The sequence below is a fragment of the Pantherophis guttatus genome, chromosome 14 (assembly GCF_059756535.1).
Source record: "Pantherophis guttatus breed Tessera chromosome 14, ASM5975653v1, whole genome shotgun sequence".
Classification (NCBI taxonomy): Eukaryota; Metazoa; Chordata; class Lepidosauria; order Squamata; family Colubridae; genus Pantherophis; species Pantherophis guttatus.
In genome coordinates this window covers 22,672,148-22,695,005 of record NC_142076.1, presented here as the reverse complement: position 1 = coordinate 22,695,005, position 22,858 = coordinate 22,672,148, and the positions used below count along the sequence as shown (strand labels likewise).

The 22,858-nt window shown below is 57.9% G+C and overlaps 3 protein-coding genes across 5 annotated transcripts; 2 read left to right on the top strand and 1 right to left on the bottom strand.

Annotated features, from left to right (window-relative positions):
• Positions 1–246: 246 nt before the first annotated feature.
• TXNDC11 (thioredoxin domain containing 11) lies at positions 247–10,118 on the top strand. The gene is made up of 12 exons (XM_034441445.3): positions 247–534; positions 1,304–1,520; positions 1,696–1,793; positions 2,302–2,431; positions 3,431–3,524; positions 4,109–4,221; positions 4,857–5,057; positions 5,380–6,139; positions 6,349–6,500; positions 6,753–6,862; positions 7,498–7,578; positions 9,229–10,118. Exons 1-12 carry the CDS (start codon positions 374–376, stop codon positions 9,839–9,841), a joined length of 2,730 nt encoding a protein of 909 aa, XP_034297336.2. The 5' UTR covers positions 247–373; the 3' UTR covers positions 9,842–10,118.
• SNN (stannin) lies at positions 9,890–13,041 on the bottom strand. Its single transcript, XM_034441446.3, has 2 exons — positions 12,767–13,041; positions 9,890–11,923 (listed from the first exon to the last, which is right to left on the bottom strand). Exon 2 carries the CDS (start codon positions 11,846–11,848, stop codon positions 11,585–11,587), a length of 264 nt encoding a protein of 87 aa, XP_034297337.1. The 5' UTR covers positions 11,849–11,923; positions 12,767–13,041; the 3' UTR covers positions 9,890–11,584.
• A 2,861-nt stretch (positions 13,042–15,902) lies between these two features.
• On the top strand, positions 15,903–21,274 carry LITAF (lipopolysaccharide induced TNF factor). Of its 3 annotated transcripts, none has more exons than XM_034441451.3 (4): positions 15,903–16,283; positions 19,811–20,013; positions 20,159–20,315; positions 20,402–21,274. In XM_034441451.3, the coding sequence occupies exons 2-4, from the start codon at positions 19,815–19,817 to the stop codon at positions 20,508–20,510; spliced, it is 465 nt and encodes a 154-aa protein (XP_034297342.2). In that variant the 5' UTR covers positions 15,903–16,283; positions 19,811–19,814; the 3' UTR covers positions 20,511–21,274. The 3 variants fall into 3 exon arrangements, with proteins under 3 accessions (XP_034297342.2, XP_034297341.2, XP_060540005.2); XM_034441450.3 differs by having other exon boundaries at positions 16,265–16,803; XM_060684022.2 differs by lacking the exon at positions 15,903–16,283 and having other exon boundaries at positions 18,245–20,013.
• Positions 21,275–22,858: the final 1,584 nt, after the last annotated feature.

Here is a 22,858-nt window from a genome sequence, read left to right as displayed (position 1 = left end):
CCGGGGGCCCTCGACTCAGTCCCCTCCGGCGGTGGCGCCGCTCCGGTTCTGCGGCGGCCTGGCGTCAAGTGGCGCCGCTCCTATCCGGGATACTCGGGGGGGCCCCCGGGGGCGCTCCCTTCTCACGTTCCACCTTCCCCGTGTCGGCGGCCCCTCCCCCGATAGGCTTCTCCTGGCGCGGAGGCTCGTCGCGGCCCATGGCGGAGGGCGGGCCCGCGGAGGAGGCCGGGCGTCGCGCGCCCCCGCCCAGTTGCGCCGTCATCAGGCGGGCCGGGAGACGTGGCGGCGCCCCGTTCGGCTTCCCGGCGCGGGCCCGACCCGGAGGCGCGCTCGGCCCCGCCTCGGGCAGGCAGGCCCGGCCGCCGGGGAGGGGATGTCGTCGGCCAGCGAAGGCCCCGCCGCCCCGCCGCCGCCCGCACAGGAGAGCGGAGCGCCCGCCGCCGCCCCCCGCATGGCCCGGCGGCCCGAGGTGCTGTGCGGCGCCGCCGTGGTGCTGGGCTGCGCCTGCCTGCTGGCGCTGCGGGCCTCGTGCAGGTGAGCGGCGGAGGCCGGCCGGGGGATGCGAGTCCGAGCCTGGTCCTGGAAGGGGCGCCCTCGCCACGCGCGCCTCTCCCGCGACGCCAGGCAGGCAGGCAGGCAGGCAGGCAGGCAGGCGTGCGGGGAGAGAGGGCCTTGGCTGCAGGGCCGGACACAGGGCTGGCCACGTCACGCTTCCTTTCTGGGAAAGGGCCGGTGGAGGGGCCGCGGGGCTGCCTGGCCCTGGCTCAGGGGGCCCTGCGGGATTCTCTGGTCCAGTGCAGGAGGCGCTCCGTCCCATTTAATCCCCCTTTGAAGCCTGTCTTTGAAAACTTTCCTTAGCAGTTTTGGAATCGAGCGGATTCCAAGATCAGAAAGCCGGGGAACATGCTGGAGCGGAGCCCTGGCTTGCTCCCCCCTCTGGCCCTTCCCTTTGGAAGCCCCAACGGGAAAGTGACGGTCAAGAGAGTCGAGCGGGGCATGTTTGGAAGGTCCTTTTTCACAGGACCCCCAACCAAGACGGCTTGGAAAGGAGGCTGGCAAAGGAGGCCCTGCTTTCCTCTGGCCTGCCCCCCCCCCCCCCCCCCCGGGCAACCTGTCTCTACGGATCCCTGCTAGTGGGGACGACCTTTTCAGGAGCCGAGCCAGCGTGGGTTTCTGTGGGCTGAGGTTGAAGGACTTTTCCTGCGAATGGACTGTTTTTCCCGCTTTCTCTACTAGTAGGGAGAGGGTGAGTTCTGTTGATCTTGGTCTCTGAGCCCCCTTTTCTCCCCCCCACACCCCCCAGCCGTGCAAAAGATGTGACGATGCCTGCCAAGCTGCCTGTCAGCTTCTTCCCTTCGACGTCACCAGTCCACGATCTCTTTCTTGGGCAGCTGGATCAAGCAGAGGACATCCGTCAAAGTTCAGAGATCTCGCTGGTTTTTTTTTACGCTCCGTGGTGCGGCCAGTCAGCCGCTGTGCGGGAAGAGATCGAGCAAGTGGCAAAGAGCCTGGCTGACCAGGTAAGGGAGGGTGGGCTGTGCCAGGCCTTGGAGGGGCTGCCACTTTGCATCCGCTGCAGATCCTTTAAGGTGCAGCCTGAAGCTTGTGATCACATTGATTGCTGTGCGTCTCTCAAAAGGTTTTCTGAATCTAGCCTTTTGTGGTTGCCTCTTTTACGAGTTTTTCCCCCGGTAGGTGTTGTTCGTAGCCATCAACTGCTGGTGGAACCAAGGGAAATGCAGAAAACAGAAGCATTTTTTCTACTTTCCCGTGATATACTTGTACCATCAGAGGTGAGAGCTTCTGTGAAAGGCATGTTGGGGCTGTAATGGGAGGAAAAAAGTCGGACTGACCATCGTGTAATCCCAGAGGCCTGAGCAAAGTGCAGGAGGTGCGACTTGAGGGCAGCTCCAGTGAGGCTCTTTCCAGCTCTGGTTTCACCTGCTGCGTCCTCTGCCTGTGGCCAGGCTTTTCTTCAGTGCTGCTCGGGCTGAGGGCCTTTCCAGCAGCTCAGGCCGCTCTTTGGGGCCAGGCAGAGAGTTTCTGCAGGCTGAGGAGGGCATCAGGCCGACAGCTCCTCTCCTGTTCGGGATGCCCATGGCCGCCTTCCCAGCCAGCAGGAGTTGGCTGGGTCTTGAGACGGAAGAAAGTGATTTTCCATTTATATTAAATTCTTCTTTGGCAGACCCTCCTGGCCTCCGATGCTGAGGTTCTGCCTTTGCCAGCTCCAGCCATTCTCAGCATAGGAATTTGATTTGCGTTGGCAGTTTCTGACACAGTCTCTGTTTTCTTCAATGGCAGCTTTGGGCCTATCGAATACAAAGGGCCGATGAATGCTGTTTACATTGAGAAATTTGTCCGTCGAGTGATGACTCCCCTTTTATACGTCTCATCTCAGTCCAAACTGCAGCGGTTCCTCTCCAGTTACGAGGTACCCTGCTCTGTTCTGGGGGTGACGGGCTTCTAATGCTGGGTCTGGTTGCTTTCAATGGCAGTCCTACTATCCCTCACTGCCAAGAGCACAGCTTTTTTTTTCTGAGGCTCCTAAAAGGTTTCTCATTGCAACTTTTTAAAACTGGAAACTGGTTGGCATCTTTCCTAATTGGCCTCGTCCGTTTCTTTCTGATAACGCTGGGAAAGAGGGCCATAGCTGGGTGGGGAGTGGGGCAGCGTGATAATATTCTGAAATGTCTGCACCCCTCACAAAGTCAGAAGCCCACGTCAACTAAGGTAGTTGCTGGAGGAAATTATTAGCTCTGCGTTTTCAGAGCAGAGGCTTTAAACAGCAGAGGATGTATTTCCGTTCAAAGAATGGTTTTTTTTTTTTGGTACAGCACAGCTGGGAGCGTCTCAGAAGCAGCTCATCCCTGTGCAGCAAAGGGAAGGATTTCTTTGCAGGTGGTGCCTGCCTTCTCTCCCCCCCCCCTTTCCCTCCCCTTTTGAAATTATGTTTTTATGCTTTTCAAGGTAGACCAATTAGATTAGGGCAAGGGAGGAAGAACAGGAAGCAAGTTTCACCTGGCGTTCCAATTGCTGCTTCTGTTTTTAGTGTCTGGCTGCCTAAGCAGAGATTGTGGTCTGATTGTGGTTTGTGGGTTTTCTCTGTTGCTCCAAGCCACCTGGAGGGAGCCAGCTGGAAAGACAAACGCCTCTGAGTGGACAGGCTGGCTTTTCTGCAGGTTTTGTAGCTGCTTTTTAGCTGCTTCCTTCCCCCAAATAAGTTTGCCCGAGTCAGATTTTAACTTTCCCAGCTCTTGCAAAGCTTGGGCATTTGCTGGATCTTTGTCCCATTGCAATTCCCATTCTTTTTGTAAACTGGGTGTGTGTAGACTACCTCCCCTCTCCCACCATGGCGGGCAGCGGCGAGTCTGGCCATCTCCTTGCAAAGGGAATTCCTGCATTCATTTCGTCCCGCCTTTGCCTGTTGCAGCCTGGCATCTTGGGATACTTTGAGTTCAACGCTTCTCCCCAGCCCCCCGGCTACCTGACCTTCTTCGCTTCAGCGCTGCACTCCTTAAACAAAGGTCAGTGATGGGGCCGCCCTCTTGGCGTGTGGCCTTCCTGGCTTTCACTTTCATGGGAGACGAGGGCAGGAGTGGCCTTTATGGAGCCTGTGGCAAGCTGTGTCCTGAGGGGGCAAGCGCTGCTTTCCAGGAGGTGCCATTTTCTGGCCTGTTTCATGGCAACAAAAGCAGCCTAGGACACAAACAGCACAGCTGGATGCTCATGGGGTGGGGGGGAGACAGTTTTCTGCAGGGACTCCTAATTAACCCTGTTTGAACCTGAAGGCAGGCGGCAGCTCTTACGGCTGCTTCCAGCCTGGCCAAGGGAGGGTAATGGTGGAGCTGATGGAGAATCTCCCGTCCTGATTTGTCCAAGGGCTGCAGGGGTCTTTTTGGTGGCGCTCAGGCACCCCGCAGGCTCTGAAGCCCCAGGAGCCTTCAGAGGCTGGGAAGCCCCCATGCTTTCCAGTTGGCTGCTGCGGTGGCTGCACCGGTCGGGCAGTAGTCACAGAAGATGGAAAAGCCATCTCCCCTGCCTGCTGAGAGGACTCCTGGGAAAAGCCAGCTGTTGTTTTCCTTACGGGTTCCCTGATATATTCTGACAGATTACCTGGGAACCATTCACTTTGGGGTGATCACCAATAGGCTGCTTGCTAAGGAAATTGCGCTGACCGATTCAGGCACCATCTACTTACATAGACACGTCAACACATCCCTTGTGAGTATTGCCACCCCAGTTTGCAGCCCAAAAGAAAGCCAGCGGATCCCCAGCGGCCCCTGAGAGATCCTCCTGCTTGGCTTGAAGCGCTACCCTCCCCCAGAGGCACCAGTCCCTGGCTCAGCCCCAGCAGCTGCTTCTGGGCTCAGCAAAGGAAACGTCTAAAGAAACGAAGCTGTTCCTCTGAAGAGTGTCCAGGGCAGGCACAGCTTTTAGATAAAAAACTAAATAAAGGTAGAGAAAGGCATTTCATTGCTTGAGGGGCTGAGCTGGCTTCAACCAGCCCATAATCCCCTTCTGCTCAGCAGTTCCCGGCCTCAGAGCTGTGCCTTCCCTGTGACCTCCTGTGTCGGGTGGAATTTCTTGGGTGATCCTGCCTGCTGGTGGGCTCTGCTCCTTTGAGCTATGCTGGGAATCGACCCAGTTCTTTGTATCGGGCACAGAAAGGCTTCCTTCCTGGATCAGCTTCTTTGGGGCCCTTGCAGGGGTTTCGCGCACAGCCTGGGGTGCAAGAGGTGGGTGGTGAGAGCGTCTGCTGAGGGGGGGGCGGCCTGCATCCCATCAGGTGGTCGGTCCAATTGCTTGTTCTGTGACTGGATTGCAGCACTCGAGAACCGGCTCTCCTCTCCTTTTAGCTTTATCCCCACGAAACCCTGAACTTCACTGCTGAAAACGTTTGGAAGTGGGCCCTGGAGAACCGGGAAACCTTCCTCCACTGGCTGAGACCCCACGGCGGGAAGAGCCTTCTGCTGTACAACGAGCTGAAGAAGGGGCCGGCCCTTTTCCTCTTCCTGCCCTTCGATCCGCTGGCCGAGAGCCACCCCCTCCTGGATGAGGTGAGCGAGGGCCGGCTTGGACTGGCCCTTGGTGGCACAGCTGCCCCTTCTTGGTCCTCTGCTGTCCCCAAGCAGTGTCGCCCTTGGGGAATCTGCAGTTCAGAAATTTGGGTCCCGAGCCATTTTTTGGCCAGGCATCCCAGAACAATCCCAAGGGAGGAGGAGGAGAAGTGACCTGGCATGGCTGCTGGCTAGCCCAGCTGCCCTCTGGGATCAAGCCTCCTCTGTGGCAGCCACTGGGCCCTCGTGCTGCCAGGGCTGCGTTTGCGAGGTTCCCCGGGAGGAGCAGGCTTGCAGTTTGCTCTTCTGTTCTTTTCTCTAGATTTCCAAACTGGCTTTAGAGTACAAGAGTTGCAACCGAAGCCAGCAAGAGGACGTGGAGCCCCAGTCCCTGCAGGGAGGGGACCCCCCAGTGCCTGCCAGTCTCCGCCTCCCCACAGCTGGAAGCTCCTCCAGCCCCCCCTGCTGCAACACGGTGTTGCTGCCTGCCCAGTGGCATGGCCTCTCCCGGACTCACAACGTCTGCGAGCTGTGCGTCAACCGGACGGGCGGGGTGCAGCCCAGCCCCCTGGTGCGCCTGAGCTGCAGCTCCGTGGCCATCGAGGCAGCCGTGGACTCCTTCTACCTCAAGGAACGGGCCTTCTTCCGTGTCGTCTCCAAGACGGTTTCCTGGTGCAGCAACTTCCTCAGCTTCTATAGCCCTTTCGGCTCCTACACCGCCTGCTGTAGGACGGTGAACGGGGACCTGCAGGACTTGGTCAGGGCCAAAGGGGCCCCTTTCCACCCGCGGGAAGCCTCCCTCGCTCTCCACGGACAGAGCTGGCAGGAGGGCAGCCCCGAGTCTCTTCCACACGTTGAGGAGCAGGCTGGCCTCCCTGGCTCTGCCGTGGCCGGTCTCGGCTGCAGGACCAACAAGACCCTCAATCTCTACCTGCTGGACTCAAACCTCTTCTGGAAGTACGCGGAGAGGCTGGGGGCCGCTGGTTCTCCCCCGGCAAAGGAGTTCGCTGCCATCGTGGACCTTCAAGAAGAGGTGCATTACGTCCTGGGCCAGAAACGGGCCCTCTTAAGAGCCAGCCTTGGTACGGCCTGCTGCTGCCCCTCCACCGGCTCCACCTTCGCGGCAGGGGCAGCGGGAGGAGGACGGCAGCCAGGAAATTTTGCCTGGGAAATGCTGCAATTTCTTCAGCTCTTTCTCTTCTTTCCCGCAAACCTTTTACGCCTTTGTGCTTAATCCCAAGAAGACCCAGAGCAGCTCTCGCTCCACTGACCTCCCGCCTCTTCCTTGCAGAAACCTTCATCCGCAACTACACTGTCCTGTTCAGCCCCTTGAAGAGGCATCTCGTTGGTGACTCCCGGCCCAGCCAGACCCACCTGCAGCAGCACCTGGTTCAGGAAATCACCACCAGCACTTTCCAGGCGCTGATTCTGAGGAGCCCAAAGGTGAGGCTCCCAGAACTTGTTCTGGGGGCTGCTTTGCATCACAGCTGTTTTAGGCAACCCCCCCTCCCCCCAACCAGAGACTGGGGAAGGCTGCCAGGACCGTTCAGGGATTTGCATTTGGGGGAAGAGTTTGGCCAAGGCACTTGGGAGGGGCGCTCTCTGCCCTCCCATGAAAGGAGGGGCTTCCTCCCCAGGTTGGGATGACTGACCTGTGTCGACTCCTGACCTGCCTCTCCCCACCCCCACCCCCAGGCTGTCCTGCTGCTCTATTACGCCCCCTGGTGCGGCTTCTGCGCCTCTCTCAGCCACATCTTCATCCAGCTGGCTCGGATTCTGCCCCCCAAGCGCTTCATGGTGGCCAGGTAGGCAGGTGTCTCCTTCTTGCTCCTGGAATCTGAGGGGATCATTTCCTGGTGCCGAAGAGGGAGAGGAGGCTACCTCACCCCTTCTGCCTTTGGGGGTCTCGGTGCCATTTTGGGGGAGCTGGAGCCCAGGAAGCTCCAAGGGGGCCAGTGGGTCTGGGCACCTGCCTGGCTTTTCTGTCTACAGCCAGGACCCCTCCTGCCTATTCCTGGCCAAGTCCCCACTAGGAAAGTGATGGAAACTGGAATCTCTCTCGGAAAAGTCTCCTGGGGCCCCTCCACTCCTTTCTTCTCATGCCTTTCTAGGGGGAGAAGGAGGGAAGCCATCATGGGTGACCCCTAATCGGCAGGTGCTCTGTGGGGCTCAGTGGCCAGAGGAGAGGTGCTCTTTAAAGGTTGTTTCTCCTGTTGCTTTGCTTGTTTTTGCCAGGTGTGATCTGAATGCTGCAGGAACAAATCCCAATTGTGTTTAAATCCAAATGAAGCCATTTTGATGTTTTGATTTTGAGCAGAGCTTGCTGATGCTTGACTTAGTACCCCAGTTGCTGTTCCCTGGAAAGGAGGGTCTCTTTTGGGAAGCCTCTCTACCAAAGCCTGCAGCCTGTCACACCCTGCGTGCTTCTCTGTTTTAATAGGATTGACGTTTCTCAGAATGATCTCCCCTGGGAATTCATGACTGACCACCTACCCAACATCCTGTTTTTTCCTCATGATCGGCAAGTAGTACATTTTGCATCTGGATTGTAAGATTTTCATAAGATATATGTATAATATGGGAAGGCAACTTAATTGCAATAATACTATGTTGGATTAAGTCTCAAGTAAAAACCTTGATTATCAGGGAAAAAATGTATTGCAAATTGTACAAGCAGAATAACCGAAGACAAAACAGCAAGGTGCTCAAAAAGTCGTGAAAACTATAGTTCACACCCTAGTTTTGTAAATCATTAGCATAAAATGCTTTTTTCAGAAAGGAGAATTTCAGTGCAACAAGAAACCGCTTTGCATCTGAAAGGGCTGCCTGCTTAAAAGCAACAATTTTGTTGTTGATGTTGTTACCTCCAAGTTAGTGTTGGTTCCTGGATGAGCAGTTTTCTTGTCAAGCCTGGCTGATCAGTGCCTCTTTCCTAGGGTTGAGGGAGAGGGACTCGTCCAAGTCACCCAACTGGGCAGAATTGGAACTCATAGTCTCCTGGTTTCCGGCCCGGTGTCTTAACCAAACTGGCTCCCAAAGCCACATGACCGGTTGGGGAAATCGGTTAGTCCTTGGCCTGATGTCACAGGCGCCATTGCATTGAAAGTAGGCCAGAGCTCCTTTCTCCAGCACTGAGAAGTGGCCATTAAGGAAACCCAAAGTGGGGATTTCCTGCTCAGTTTCTTCCCACACCTGGGCTTCAGGATTAAACAGCGATATTTTAAGGGGTGGGCTCCCTAAATGAGGCCTCCACAATCTGCAGAGTGCACAGGAGGCTGCTTTTCCTCCTCCGCTTGCAGTAATCTGAAGTGGTGGTGGTGGTGGGTGGGAACACGGACTGAAGTTCAGCTGCAATTAATTTAATTGTTGCTTTTGTTGCCTCTGAGGAAAAGAATGCTGCAAATTCCGGCTCACTTGCCTTCACTTGGGTTTTGCACCTTCGTGCAGTTCCTGGCACGGTGCACCTTGAGAGCAGCCTGAAGAAGTTCAAGGACCGTTTGGATTTGGTCCAGACCCCAAAGGGTCTCAGAAATAGGGCTGATGCAACTATATCGGAACCATGTTTCTTTTCCATTCGGGTTGGGAAATCAGGTTGGAATTTCAGCTGTTGCGGAGTCATAAGGAGCACTGGCACAGCTGATTGTGACTTGGACCTGCAAAGAGGAGGGATCCAGGACTTGCCAGCTGGGATCTTGGCCCAGAGGTTGGGCAGGATGAACAAACAGCTGCTACTGCTGCCCAGAGCCTGTATTTCCTGCCCTTCTGCTCCTGGGATAGAAACTGGCAGAGCAGCTCCCTCCCTGCTGTCTTCAAGTCCTTGGGTAGATTCTTGGGAGTCTTACAATGGCCACTGAGATCAGCACCAGACTCGCCCCAAACCAGGGATCCCTTCTGCTCTGCTCTCCTAGCTGAACAAAATCAAAACCGAGGGAAAGGCTGCCTGGGAGGGATGTGCCAAGGGTTCAGTCCCTTTCTTAACCCAGGCTAAGAGGGCTTCTCATCAGCAGAAGGTTGTCCAGAAGAGACTGGACAGCCGTGTCTGAAACGGGCTAGGGTTTCCTGCTTGACCAGGGGGTTGGAGTAGAAGACCTCCAAGGTCTCTTCCAACTCTTGTTATGCCACCATTGACCCCGTACCCAGCAAGGCTCACACCTCTCTTTTGCTCTCCTAGCAAGGACCAGAGCTCCAAGTTCCCCGCGTCTTCCCTGATTAGCGTGCCCAACCTCCTGAAATTCATCCTCCGCCACTCCAGCCCACCCTTCCTGGCTGCGGGTTGGGAGCCCGGCCTCTGGCAAGAGACCGACCTCCAGCAGGCACGCATCGCCCACCTGGAAAAGGAGATCAGGCTGCTGAAGGCAGAGATCCAGGCCCTCCACCAGGCCCAGGGGCAGCTGCAGGAGCAGCTGTCCGAAACCCGGAGCGAGAGCCAGCGGCTACAGCGAGAGACCCAAGCCCTGAAGCAGCAGCAGAGCCACCAGGAGCAGCTGCAGGGGCTGTGCAGCCAGAGGACCTGGCAGCTGGAAGACATGGCCGAGAAGCTGCGGAAGCTGGCAGAGGCCTCGGAGACCCTCCTGACCGAGAACACCTTCCTGAAAGTCCTGCTGGCCATTGCAGAGAAACACCGGGCAGCAGAAGTGGGCTCGGAACGCAGCCTCCCCCCTGAGGACGCCGCAGGCCTCCCGTCCCCTGGGCGGGACCACTTTCCCCAGGTGGAGAAGGAGGGGGCTGCCCCGCTGGACTCCAGGGTCCCCGCGGAGCACAGTAAGGAGAATTGGACAGAGTAGCTCTGCTGAGCCTGGAATAACAAGCAAGCCGAGTCTGGAGCAGAGAGGCAGCCTTTATGCAAACTTTATTGAAGTGTCACTAGAAAACCTCCCTCCTTTTGCTGGACTAGAAAAACGGGAGAGTATTTTTTTTGATGAGTCGTGGACCCAGAGTGGCATGGCTCTGGATTTGTGAAATTGTCAAATTGCAGGGATTGTTCTTTGCACTTTAAAATTGCACTAATTTGATAGATTTTGTACCGGTTTAACCTAAATTAAACAATTTGGAGGGTGGCCACATGAGGCCTCTCTTTCCCTTCCCTCTTCCCTACCCACAAACAAGCCAAGATTATCCCATCAGTGCTTTTCCTTTTTTGGCTCAAAATCAGTGCCAGATTTACACAAAATATTCAAACACAAAATGTTACCTTCAAATTTTTCTTTAGAGAACTTCCAGGAGTGTTAATTATACAGTTAAGGAGTGGGGGGACCAAGGCTTCCACCCCACGGTACCCCTTCGTTCTCTGTTCCTGGCACAGAGCTGCTCTGCCCCTTCTGGCTGAGGGAGCCTCTGCCATGCCTGCCCTGCTCTGGGAGAATGAAACAGCCTGGGGGGTGTGGGGGGGCTGATGAGAGGTCAGTGGCAAGCAACATTTACACAGTTGAGGGCAACAAGATGGGGTCACCAAACTGCTAGCCGTGAACAGGAGGGGGAACTCCAGGCAAAGCTGTGCAAGAGGCCCCGTTGACTGTGTTTCAGCAGCTGGTCAGAGGGGCTGAAATGGGGGGCTCTAAGTCTATTGCTTAGGCCAAAGAAAGAAGGGGGGGCTTCTTCTCAAAGTATCAGGGTCTCCCTTTGGCCATAAAAGCACAAGTGGAAATAAGTGAAAGAAAGGTCAAAGATGCTGGGAGGTGGGACGTTCTCCCCTGGTGCTTGGCTGGGTATTCCCAGAAGCCCCTTGAAGGGGACGGGTTTAGCTACAAAAATACACTCACTGGGAACTGTACATCTGAGGAACACCAACAACCCCCTCCCCAAACCGAACTCTGCATCCACAGGCAAAGAAATGGCTGGTTACACAAGGGCCTTTCTGCCCTTCTGCTGCACACGCCCCAAATCCAGCCACCCGGCAGCCTTCTGACTGCACCCCAAAAGGAAAGCGGTCGTCACTGGCTGGGGGTGGGGGGCTGCTGCTGCTTTCAGCAATCAAATGGCTATTCCCCCCAAGACACACCCCCTCACTTCAGGGAGAGCAGGCTCCCATCATTGGATTGCAGCTCCCATCATTACCAGGCAGCATTGGCCGGGCCCTCATGGACTTTGGAGCCCCTATTAAAGTACACCAACAAAACGGCTGTCCAGAAGCCGCATTTTGCAGCTGCAGCTGCCGATACCAGCACTGGTCTTCTGTCCTGGAACAGGCGATGCAAATCCAACATCGTACACACACACCCTGGTTATGGAGAAATCCCTGCAGGGCTCACGCAGGCGGTGTCTCTAACTCCAAGTGGCTCACACCCTGCAGGTTGCTTCTTCCTGGAGAGGCTCCCCACACACTCCCTCCGCAGCTGCTCACATTATGTCAGGGCTCAGTGGGCAATTCAAGTAGCAGGTTGAGTAGCACACGCCGTCCGTCCCCCACCCCACCCCCGTCCATTGCCGGCAACAGACCTCATGCCAGGAGCAAGGAGGATCATCTTCCTCTGGCATGCATGGCTGTGAGCGCAGCCCTGCGTGTCCTTCACAGTATCTGTGGGATCCCGCTAGCCGTGCGCCTTGGGGCCACTGGGGCTCAGCTTGGCCTTCCTCTCCGTGCAAGGTCCCCGTGCAGAATACTGGACCAGGAGGAAGGGCTCCTTGGTTTCGCCTTCGCCCACGATGCTCTCCTCGTCCTCCGACTGGCTGATCCGCTGGAGGCGCAGGTAGCACCAGCAGCCCAGAATCAGGGCGCCCAGGGCTGCAATGGCGATGAGGATGACGATGACGGTCACCACCCCCGTGGTTGGGCTGTGATCCATGATGGACATGGCGAGCGGCTGCAAGGGGGCCCCGGGCCCTCCGCGGTGGAAGCTGCCTCCTCGGCAGAGGAAGGGGCTCAGCGCCTGCAGAGGCAGAAACTGGTGAGGCCCTGAAGCCCGGCGGGACCGCAGCCCACAAGCCCAGGCCAGCTTCCGCTTGACCCTTCCCCAGCGCCTCGGGCATCCTTGCCAGGGGCCCAGAGGGAGGCAGGAACGGAGGCGCCTTCCCCGCGTGACGCCCCAAAGGCCCGGCTTCTCCTTTCGCTCGCCCCCCTGCCAGCGCATCAGCAGCGCCCTATCCGATGCCCCGAGGCGGGGTCGCCAGCCTGCCGAGCTCTGCCTCTTTCCCCGGCCGGCTCAGAGAAGGCAAGGCCGGCCAAGGCGGGCAACAGGCTCCGGTCTCCCAGCGGCTGAGCGGCCTTTCCAGGCGAGGGAGGCTCCCGAAGGAGGCGGGGGGCTCCAGCGCTCGACTCCGCCGCTCAAGCGACCCCGCCTCCCCCCCCCGCCTCCCCTCGGAAGGCAAGGCCGAAGCCGCGGAGGGGGAAGGCGCACCCGCGCTCGAAGGCGGTGGGCAGAGCGCACAGCTCGGGAGCAGCGGCGCCGGTGCGTCACGGCAAAGGCTCCGGGGCAAAGGCGCGCGCTCGCCGCCGCCGCCGCCGAACAAAGGAGCCCCCCGCCCCCTGCTGCCAGCCGACGCGGCGATCGGGCCCGGGCAGCGGGGAGAGGCCCGGGCGCCCCGCGAGGACGAAGCCGGCGCAGCAGCCTCCCTTTGTTCGCCCAGCGCGGGGCCGGGGAGGGGCGGCGATGCCCTGGCCGCCCCCGACGCCTCTTGTGCCGCAGGCGCCGTTTCCCTCCGCCCCCCTCCGGGCTCGGCAGCGGGCAGGGGAGAGCGGCGTCGCCCCGAGAAGCCCCGGCCCTGCAGCTCACCAGGGAGGCCGCGCTTCCGCCCGAGGAGGCGTCGAGCTGGAGCTGCCGGCCGTCGTCGTCGTCGTCGCCCGGCCCCTCGCGCGCCGCAGCCCCCGCGCAGCCCCCATGCCGGAGCCCCGAGAGCCCGCACTGCCGGCCGCCGCCTGGCGCAGCCTTATAAGGCGCGTGGGCGGCCAATGGGCGCGGGCGCTGGAGCTCGCTTGGCAGCAGCTGACGGCGGAGGGCGGGCCGCGGCCGGGGCCGGAGGAGGCGCGGCGGGGCTGGGGGCGGCCCAGGCGCGCGCCGCTCTCCGCCTCCCCGCGGCTCTCCGGCCGCCGCATCGCGGCCCGCGCCTGCCGTGAGGGTGAGGGCTCGCGGCGCTGTGCCGGCTGCCCTGTTTCTTGGGTGCCTCTTCTGTGGCTCTCCTGCCCGTGATTCCTGCAGCGTCCCTCGCTCTCTCCGGGGTCTGTTCGATCTGGCGAAGCCCAGAGCTTCCTGCACAGCCGCGCCTCCCTCTGCCGATTTTTCTCATGAAAATGATGCTGAGAAGAGAGGCTGGGAACCCAAGGCAGCCCCCGCCCCACCCCTGCCCGGGCAAGAAATCTGCCGGCTAGGGCTCCCGTGGGCCCAGAACATAGGCGAGCCGGCTCCTCCTTCCTGTTGCGCCCAGCCTCTTTCACTTTCCAAGGGACCTTGGCATAATTTGAACCGGGCAGGAAAACTGGCTGGCTGTGGCACATCTCCCTGGCTGGTTTCTGCAGCCATCTTTGCTCTAGGAGGGCCCTTCACCTGCTGCAGAGACAGCCGGGAGCTTTTCTGGAGCGTCCCACAGATGCAGGCAAAGGCTCCTCCTGGGATTCTGAGCTTACCACGAGCAGGACCCCCTCCCACTGCAATTCCCCGTGGAATTCACCCCACCCATGGAGTTTCCAGTGCTGGAGGGAATCTCAAAGCTGGGGGCTGAGCATCATGAGCTGGTCAACCCCCTTTGCAAGCTGATGGCCACCTGGGCCCAACCATCCACCTTCATAGCTCTGGGTCTATTTCTTAACTTTTCCATGCCCAACAGTTCCTCTTTCTGGATATGCCAGTCTGCCCAGCGAGGCTCTGCCAAACATTGGAGAAAAGTTGCTCCCTTGTTCTACTGGTTTGCACCATGTGATGTCAGAAGACTCACTTGCTCTGATAAATGTCTGTCTTCTCATTTTTTCTCAAAGGATTGGCCCGTTTGCTTCCTGAGGAAGACTTTTTAAAAATGCTTTTCTATCTGTTAAAATTGTCAAATTATAATTGTAATTTTATACTGAGCTATTTTTGCATGCACTGCTACTATGGAAGAAACTTTGTGTGGCATATTATTTAAAACAAACAAATGGGGGAAAATAAAGACTAAACTGCCCATCTCCATTCTTGGCAGAGAACACCAGGCAGCAGTGGTGAGAAAAGGAGTCATGCAAAATCTGGTTTTGCACATTACGGCATCACACAAATGATGAACCTCGACACACTTGCTGGCATAAACAGACCTGAATGGAGACGTTTCCTGGCCTCTTTGCTTTTTCCTGTAATGGAAGCTTAAATTGTTTATCTTTTCTCTCCAGCAGAGCAGACTGGGAAGAATTCCCACTCTGCATCCAACTTCTTGGCACAACATGACTTGGGAGGGCAGGCAGCCTTCATGACTTGGGAAACCAACATGACTTGGGAGGGCGGGCAGCCTTCCTTTGGGAGGGAGGGGAGGAAGCTGCTCCTGGCCCCAAAGGCTTTGTGGACGTTTGAGTGAGAGAGCCCTCAACTGCCTCCCTGGGATCTCATGCACAGTAAACTGCAGGCAGAATATTTTTAGAGATGGTTGACATGTTGCAATGCTCACAAGTAGACCAAGGGTATTTTATCTGCAGGAAATGCAGGACAGCAAGGAGACACCACAGGTTCTTGGCACATATATGCTCTTTAGCAAACAGGTAGAGAATATCCGAAGCCAAGGAAGTGAATTTCACTGACTGAAGTGACTTTCAAGCAGCCCGAGGGGAGATCTGGGAATAAACACCACCGCCTTCTGCCATGCTTTTTCATCAAGTTCCTGTCAAACATTTCCATGAGTTCTTAGCTGGGGGCAGCTCTCCTGGGAACTATCCCCGAAAGCTGAACTGGGCTGAGCCCCTGTGGCCCTTGGGTGGCAGAGCTCGACCCTTGGCCCGGGGGGGGGGAGAGGGCTGTTCCTCTCCCCCCTCCCCCGTGTGTTTCTGCAGCATCCTTAGGGGCAGAGCTCCCTGACTCAGAATGGAGGTCTCAGCATCACCGTTTTCGACTCTCAGTAAGACAGGGAAAGGGTTGAGTGGCAACTTCAGAGACCTAGAGGGAGCACAGATGGATTGATCTGCTACGCCAAACAATTCCAGGGAGGGGCTGGAAGAAGGGCCCACCTGGCGTGAAATGCAGCTTGGGAAAGGAAGCGCCCTTCTGCCCACATTGTAGTAGCCCCTCCCTGAGCCTCAGGGGGAGGATTTGTTCTGCTGCAATCTGCTGGAGAGGCAAAGACAATCTGGCCGCCATCTGGAACAGAATTAAGCAAAGACAGTGGCAGAAAGGCTGCATGCCTCTGTTCAATGTAAGATGGGCTAGAGGGTCTTCAGGTGTCCCACCAAGCACCATGTGTTTTGCGAGCCAGTTCCTCCTCTCCAGTCCCCCTCAGAGAGGAGGGGTGGGGGGTGGGTGCGGAAGAGGCTGCTTGACTCCCACCCTTGCGACCTGCAGGATGCTCTGGCCCATCCCTTCCCAGGCTCCGGCACCTGCTGGTCTTCAGGCTTCTTTCTCCTGCCAGCCCACACACGACCACCACCACAGACCCGTCCCCAGCCTTCCCAGTTCAGCATTGTCTCTGGGACCACAACCTGTAGGAGGAGAGATGGGGATGACCCACCTTCACCCACCCCATCCTTCCAAGGGGCAGCCTGTAAAAAGCTTGTGATGTGGGGGGAGGCATGATTGTCTCCAGGGGCTGTGAAGCCAGAAAGAGAAAAATGGGTCAGTTGTCAAGAAAGGAAGGAGGAACGTTGGAGCTTTAATTAGCAGGACCATCTTTTTATGGAAGTCTGAGCTCAGCAAAGCAGGGGGGGAGAGGAGAGTATAAATGGAAGAACTGTGTGAGGAACAAAGGGGAGGGAGGGGAAATGAATGTAGGGGGATGCGGGCAGGAAGGAGCCCTTAATTTTGGGGGTGCCATCCAGCCTGCCCCATTTTAAGACAGACTATAACCATGAGATGCTCCCCCTCCCCCGCTCCTGGCATACAGTGACATGTGCCAGGAGATCAGAGATCATCTGGTCTTCAAGAGGCTGCAGGTCTCTTGAAGGGATGGCTGCTCTCTGTGCCATCCTGCCCACGGAAAGACCCTCCCCTCCATGTCCAGCTGAGCCTCGGTTGTTGAGGGCTGTCAAAGCAAAGAGGCCCACCCTGTGCCTCCAGGGAGGAACCAAAGGAAGGAAGCTAGCGACCCCCTACGGCCGGTTCAGCTCAGGGCACCCTATCAACACAGGTGAGCATGTTTGGGCATATCCTAAGGGAAGGAGGAGAGTCTGGCTCCAGAGCAACAGCGCCTGGCACACTCGGCCACCAAAACTCCTTGAGTCCGTGTGGGCATGGATGAAGCAGCCGGGAGTCTCCCACTCCTGCCTCCCGGCCCGGGCCAGCTCCAGGTCCTAGGAAAGGCTCCGCTTGCTCCACGGCTCTCCAAGTCCGGCAGAAGAACAGCGGAGCAGAGAAACCGGGGCCGGGGGCTCCCTTCGCCCGCGTCGACCGGCAACGCGGCCCGGTCCGCAAGCGGGCGCCCTCGGCGGGCTGGTCGGGCGGCGGCGAAGCCGTCGGGGCCGCTTTGAAAGGCGCCGCGCGGCCCGGGTCGTCTGGCAAAGCACCTCTGCCAGCCCTGGCCGGGACGGCGGCCCGCCAGCGAGGAAGGGTGGGGCGGGGCGGGAGGGGCGCGGCCTAGAGGACGGGCTGCGGTCCAGCCAGGCGGAAGAGCCCGACGGCGAGCAGCTGAAGCGCGTGCCTGGCGACCGGTAGGTAAAGCGGCTCTCTCCCGCCTCGGCCCCGCGCGGGAGGGCGAAGCGGGGGCGGCGGGCTGCTTGGGCCGGGCTCTCGGCTCGCCTTTCCGGGGGGCGATCTGCCCCTCTTGCAGGGGGAGGGGAAGGACGGGGAGGGGTGGCTTAGGAGCCCAAGCGGGAGCTCCTCGGGGAACGGGGCGGGTGGGGCTCCAGGGGCTGGGGGCCTGCCCCGAGGGCCCGCCCGCCCCGCTCTGCTGCTCCGCCGGACGCCCGGGCCTCGGTGGGGCTTCTCTGGACCCCGCCAGCAGCCTGGCTGAGGTCGGCGCTGCGGCTCCAGGAAACAACTTGTCTTTTTGCCCCGCTGAAACCACCCGGATCCCGTCTGGGGGCAGCGCGAACAAACCCATCGGCCTCTTCCCGTTCCCCGGTTTACAGGCGAGCCACTTTCCGCTTTAAGCCTGGGCAAACGTCGGGCGCTGCGCAGGGGAGGAATTGGGGCGGAGATTTCGGGGCGCTGCGGGAAGGGCTTTAAAACTTGCTTTAGCCGAATTTCCTGCTAAAGCCAAATAGGTGAAACATTTTCTGTCCTTTAAAAATCAATTTAGGGCACCGCATCACAAACCCTTACAGCCATAAAAAACGATATCGGGGGGCCATAGCACATGGGCCGTGCAGGTTGAAGGCCGCACTAAATGTTCCAGAAGGTTGGAATAGTTAGAATCACAGAGTGCAAGGACTGGAGATATTAGAGATCATCTAGTCCAGCCCCCTGTCCCATAAGAAGGGAAAAGGCCTTCAGGATTTCAGTTGGACCATCAGTTGAGAGGTCTGACCTCTGTCCCATTTTCCTGCACTTTTCTTTTGAAGCAGAGTTTCTTTTGAACCTGGTGGGCATTGAAACTTTCCACTCACTCCCTTCTGCAAGTGTGGGTTTTTTTTTTAAGTTATCTATCTATCTCTCTGGTGGCAGAGTTTAATCATCATCCTGGCATCCCAAAAATTGCTGCACAGGTGAGTCTTATTGGCACAATCACAGCCCCAGGGATGGATTATGGCATCTCCCTGGCGAAGAAGCCCAAAAGCAAAAGGCAGTTTCTCACTTGCTGGGTTCCTGTCCTCCCTTTCTCTTCAGTCCTTGCACTCTGCTCGGGACAGTTGACCACTTCCCCACAAACTGGGGTGGGACAGGACAGGCAGCCATGGCCAGTGACTATTACTCACACGGGAGGTGACAGGGTTGATAGTATAGGGCAGCGTTGTGACCCAAGGCAGGTGAGCTGCTTTGCCCCACAGGCAGTCAAAGGGGCTGCCCTCTATGAGGTTGGCATAGCTGTGGCTCCTGCTGACCTCACAAAGGCTGACTGGGCCCCTCCCCCAGCTTCTTAGGGGCCTGGGCATCTCCAGAGCCACTCTGGGGCCTCGGCAGGTGGGTGTGTTGTCTCCTCCTCACTTCCCCTTGAGGAATTCTGACAGCAACTGGCTTGGCTGAGATGGAAATGACTCCCCTCTCCTCCCCTTGGGTCCTGGGCGGGGGGGGGGTAGCTGCTCCCCTTGCAAAGAGTGGGACCCCTCCACTCCCACTCCGCAACTGCACAGGAGGCCAGGGACTGCAGGCAACTGCACTGTCGGTGGGAGGAAGGGTGGGGAGGGGCAGGCTTTCCTCATTCGGGGAAGTGTTGAAAATCAAAGTCCCGGTTGTGTAACGAGAAACATTGCAGAATAGCAGCCTGGGGAGAGGCAGTTCCGGGCTGATTTCTGGGCTTCGGGGAATGGCAGGGTGGGGTTGACAGTCACTTCACAAGCTATGGGGAGGAGGAGCTTGAAGCTGTTTTCTTGGCAGTGGGACGGAAGTCATAAAAAGAGGCGGTGAGAAGACAAAGCAGAGAGGCTGGGCTGCCTGGCCAAAGGTCCGGTTTGGCAGGTCTTGACGATTTGTCCCTCGGCCCTGCCTGGTTCTCTGACACCTGCGCGGCCCTTGAAGCCCTGCATGAGGGAGGCAGCCACAGTCAGCCCCCAAGAGGAAGGCAGTGGAGTTGGGGAGGGGGCTGCCCCTTGCTGAGAGCAGGCTGCTCGGACCAGGCAATTTTGCACACTTGCAAAGTTGTGCAAACTCCTCCTGGGGCCACTTTCAGGGCTGGTGGGGTCTGAACCCACAAGGGCATTCATCGTTCTGGGGCTGCCCCCATCCTGCCTAGGGAGTGAGCCAAGTAAGGACTGCCTGTCACCCACATCCCTCACTTCTAGCTATTTGGGTTTTATGATGTCTGTTCAGACATTACAGAATCCATTTCCCCAAATGAGGTTTCTCCAAATGAAAAGTTTGAGACCAAGATGGTGTGTGTGTGTGACTTTCCCTGAAGCTCTTCCTCTCTCTCCTGAGTCATTAGAAAACTCTCCCAGGAGCCTTGGTTCCTCTTAGGGACCCTGGCCTGGGTGACAAACACCTGGTGACAACCTTCTCCTGGGGTGAAGGAGATCCCGGGTTAAGGGCCTGCTCTGGGTGGCAGCATTCTTGGCACAAGAGTGCCAGTCCTTTGAGGTAGGCCAGGCTAAGAAACTGGCAGGGCAGGGATTCCAGGAAAGCCAACTGATGGTTGTAGGTTAGGAAAACCAACTCTTAAAGGCTTTCTCACTCTAAACCAGACCAAGTTCCCTTGAGTGTCTTTCTCATCACCATAGGTAGCTCCTGGCTGTGGAGCTGACTCAGAGCTTCCCCAAGGTCATTATTTGAGCTGTTGTCAATATTGCTGGGGGTGGGGGTGGGTGTAGAGTTTAATTCCTGGAACAGCCCTGCAAGAGGAAATGTCTGTTGCCTGGGGAGGCAGGCAAAGAGCCTCAGAGAGGAAGAGGGCCAAAGGGAGATGACCAGGAGTGTGGAACTCCTCTGGGCATCTGAGGCACTGCCAGCTTCTTTTCCCTTTGGGGCAGCACTGTTGGTCCGCTCCTCCTCCCCTCCTCCTGGCAGGGCTGTCTCTCCAAGGGGCCACCAAGCACCCCAGCTTCCTTTTGGCCTCTCTCCTAGAAACATGGCTACTCCTTCCTCAGCTCCTCCACCGTCTTACGAAGAATCGACCATCACCAGTAATCCAACTCCGCATCCCTACCCACCTGCAGGGGGAATTCCTGCGAAGGGGGCACCGGCCCCTTACCCAGCCCAGCCCCAGCCGCCATTCCCACCCCAGCCCTATGGCATGCAACCCCAGCCAGCCCCAGCAATACCTCCAGGTGAGTCCCAGTGGCACCTGCAGGAGGTTGCTTGGGGGGGGGGGAGGGGGCCCGGCCTGGCCTCAGCTGGTCTGGTCCTGGGAGCTGTTCTTGGGGCGTCTGTGAGGGGCACCCCAGAACCCCCCACCTCTCCTTCTCTCACCAGTGCCCATCCACACCGTTTACATCCCGGGGCCACTCATCTTCCTGGAGCACCCCATGCAAATCTGCTGTCCTGCCTGCAACCAGATGATTGTAACCCGGATCTCATACCAGCCTGGAGCTCTGGCCTGGCTCTCCTGTGGCGGCCTTGCCCTGGTGGGGTAAGTTGGTCCCCTTGGCAGCTCCTCCTCCTCCTCCTCCCTCGCCCAGCTGGAACGAACTGACCACGCTCTGCCTTCTCCCGCAGGTGCTGGCTGGGCTGCTGCCTGATCCCCTTCTGCGTGGATGCCATGCAGGACGTCCAGCACTTCTGCCCCTGCTGCAACGCCTTCCTGGGCGTCCACAAGCGCCTCTGAGCGGATCCGGGCCCCGATGCCAGGAAAGCCCCCTTTCGTACAATGCCCCCCAAGTCCTCCCTGCCATGCCTTGCGGGGCCGGTCCAGCCTCTCTTCAAGACCAGGCCTTTGGAGCAACGACCACCTCTCCAGCCGCTCTCCCAAACTCCGGCCTGCCGCAGCCCACACAGCTGCCCATGGGATGAGCGGGTCCCGGCTTCTTGCAAAGGAGCGAAAGGACCACACGGAGGCTGCCCCCACCCCTCTAGGCCAGGCCTCTGCAGGGAGAGTTTGCGGCACAACCTACAAGGGCCAAAGGAAGGCCACTTTCAATATTTGGCCCAAGCCGTGCAGGGCTCCAGCTGGCTCTCGCCTTTTCCCTCATGGCACATGCCTAGGAACAGAGCCACTGATGTGGGCGTCAGAAGCGCCTGCTGTGATGCCAGGGCTGGGTGTTTCCCCGATCCGAGGGTTCCCAGTTTAGGGAGCGTAGACCCTTTGGCCTCAGCCCTCTCCCCCAGCCCAACGGGGAAAGAGAGGCCCTGTGGCTGCCTTGGAAAGCGGAGCAGGTGCTGCTGGCAAGGGCACCACGACCGAGACTCAGCTTTGCTTTTCAAGAAGCGCCTTTTATCCTGCGGATCATGGGGCACAGAGCAGTTAGAGAGGGAGGCAAATCTCTGGAGCACTTGAAAGATGTTGGCTCTGCAAATCCAACTTTATTCTGATTTGCTTCCAAACTTAGTCCTGACTTTTTCAGCTTTTGAAATAAAACTGTCTTGCAAAAAGGAAGAGCTGGAGGTGATCCTACTTTTTCCAAAGGGAGAGACCCGGCCCAGCCTCCTTGCTGTGGGGAAAAAGCAGGGGTGGCCAGTCGCTGGGAGGGGCAGGGGGCTCTGCTGGGAGCCTGGCCAGCGCTCGGGGCATCTGTGGGGCCAGGGCCCTTCAGGGAGGCAGGGCTGGCAGTGCGACCGGGGCCACACAGCCTCCCCGCAGCGGCTACAGAGGCATCCGATATAGCCAACTGATACCATCGCTGGCTATTGGGGAGGAGATCTTGTCCCCCTCGGAGAGGGTTCGCAACTTGGGCGTCCTCCTGGATACGCGGCTGTCTTTAGATGATCATGACGGCCGTGGCCAGGGGGGCCTTCTATCAGGTTCGCCTGATTTCCCAGTTGTGTCCCTTTCTGGATCGGGACGCCTTACGCACGGTCACTCATGCCCTTGTCACTTCCCGTTTGGACTACTGTAACGCTCTCTACATGGGGCTCCCCTTGAGGAGCACCCGGAGGCTCCAACCAGTCCAGAATGTGGCCACGGGAGTGGTTATGGGAGCAACTCATCGCTTCCGGGTAACACCTCTCCTGCGCGAGCTGCACTGGCTCCCAGTGGTCTTCCGGGTGCGTTTCAAGGTGCTCGTCACCATCTTCAAAGCGCTCCATGTCTTAGGACCGGGATACCTACAGGACCGCCTTCTACCACCAAATGCCTCCCACTGTCCGATACGCTCTCACAGAGAGGGCCTCCTCAGGGTGCCGTCGGCCAAGCAATGTCGGCTGGCAACCCCCAGGGGAGAGCCTTCTCTGTGGGGGCTCCTGCCCTATGGAATGAGCTGCCCCCGGATATAAGGAGGATCCCCGACCTCCACGCCTTCCGTCGTGCTCTGAAGACTCTATTGTTCAATCAAGCCTGCCTGACCGAATAAATTAATGTTAATGGGTTTTAAATTGGTTTTAAAGGGGTTTTAGTTAAGGGTTTTAAAAAACGGCCAAATTGCTTTAATTATTTTAACTGTTTTTAATTTTTGTGATGGGTTTGTTTTAATATGGCTGTACACCGCCCTGAGTCCTTCGGGAGAAGGGCGGTATAGAAATGTAAATAAATAAATAAAATCCTAGATCAGGGGGCCTGCAGAAAACCAGGGCTGGGCTCACCTGCATTGGGGAACAGGTGGCTCATCCTGGCAACCTGCCACCCTCACTCAGGGCCAGCCAAAGTGGCCTCTGATGCACTTGGCCTTCCGCAGGGGACAGCAAGGGCAGCTGTGCTGGCCACCGGGCTTCTTCAGTGGGCATTGGTGCCAGGGAAAAGAGATCCCCTCCCCCTCCGCTTGCCTTTATTCGGCCATCGAAAGGGGCGCTGCCAAGATGAGGCTGCAACCTCCATGCAACAAGTGTTATGTTGTGATCCAATTCACAATTCACAACACAAACCTCTCCCCTCTCGGCTTGAAGTGAATGGGTGACTTTACAGAGGAAGGGCTTCCTGGCTTCACAGGCCTGGAGGGTTGTGGTTGCTGAGCCTTTAAAGCACTTTCCAGTTTTGGTGCACAACTTTACATGTAAACAGACTGGTGGAAATGTGCCCCCCCC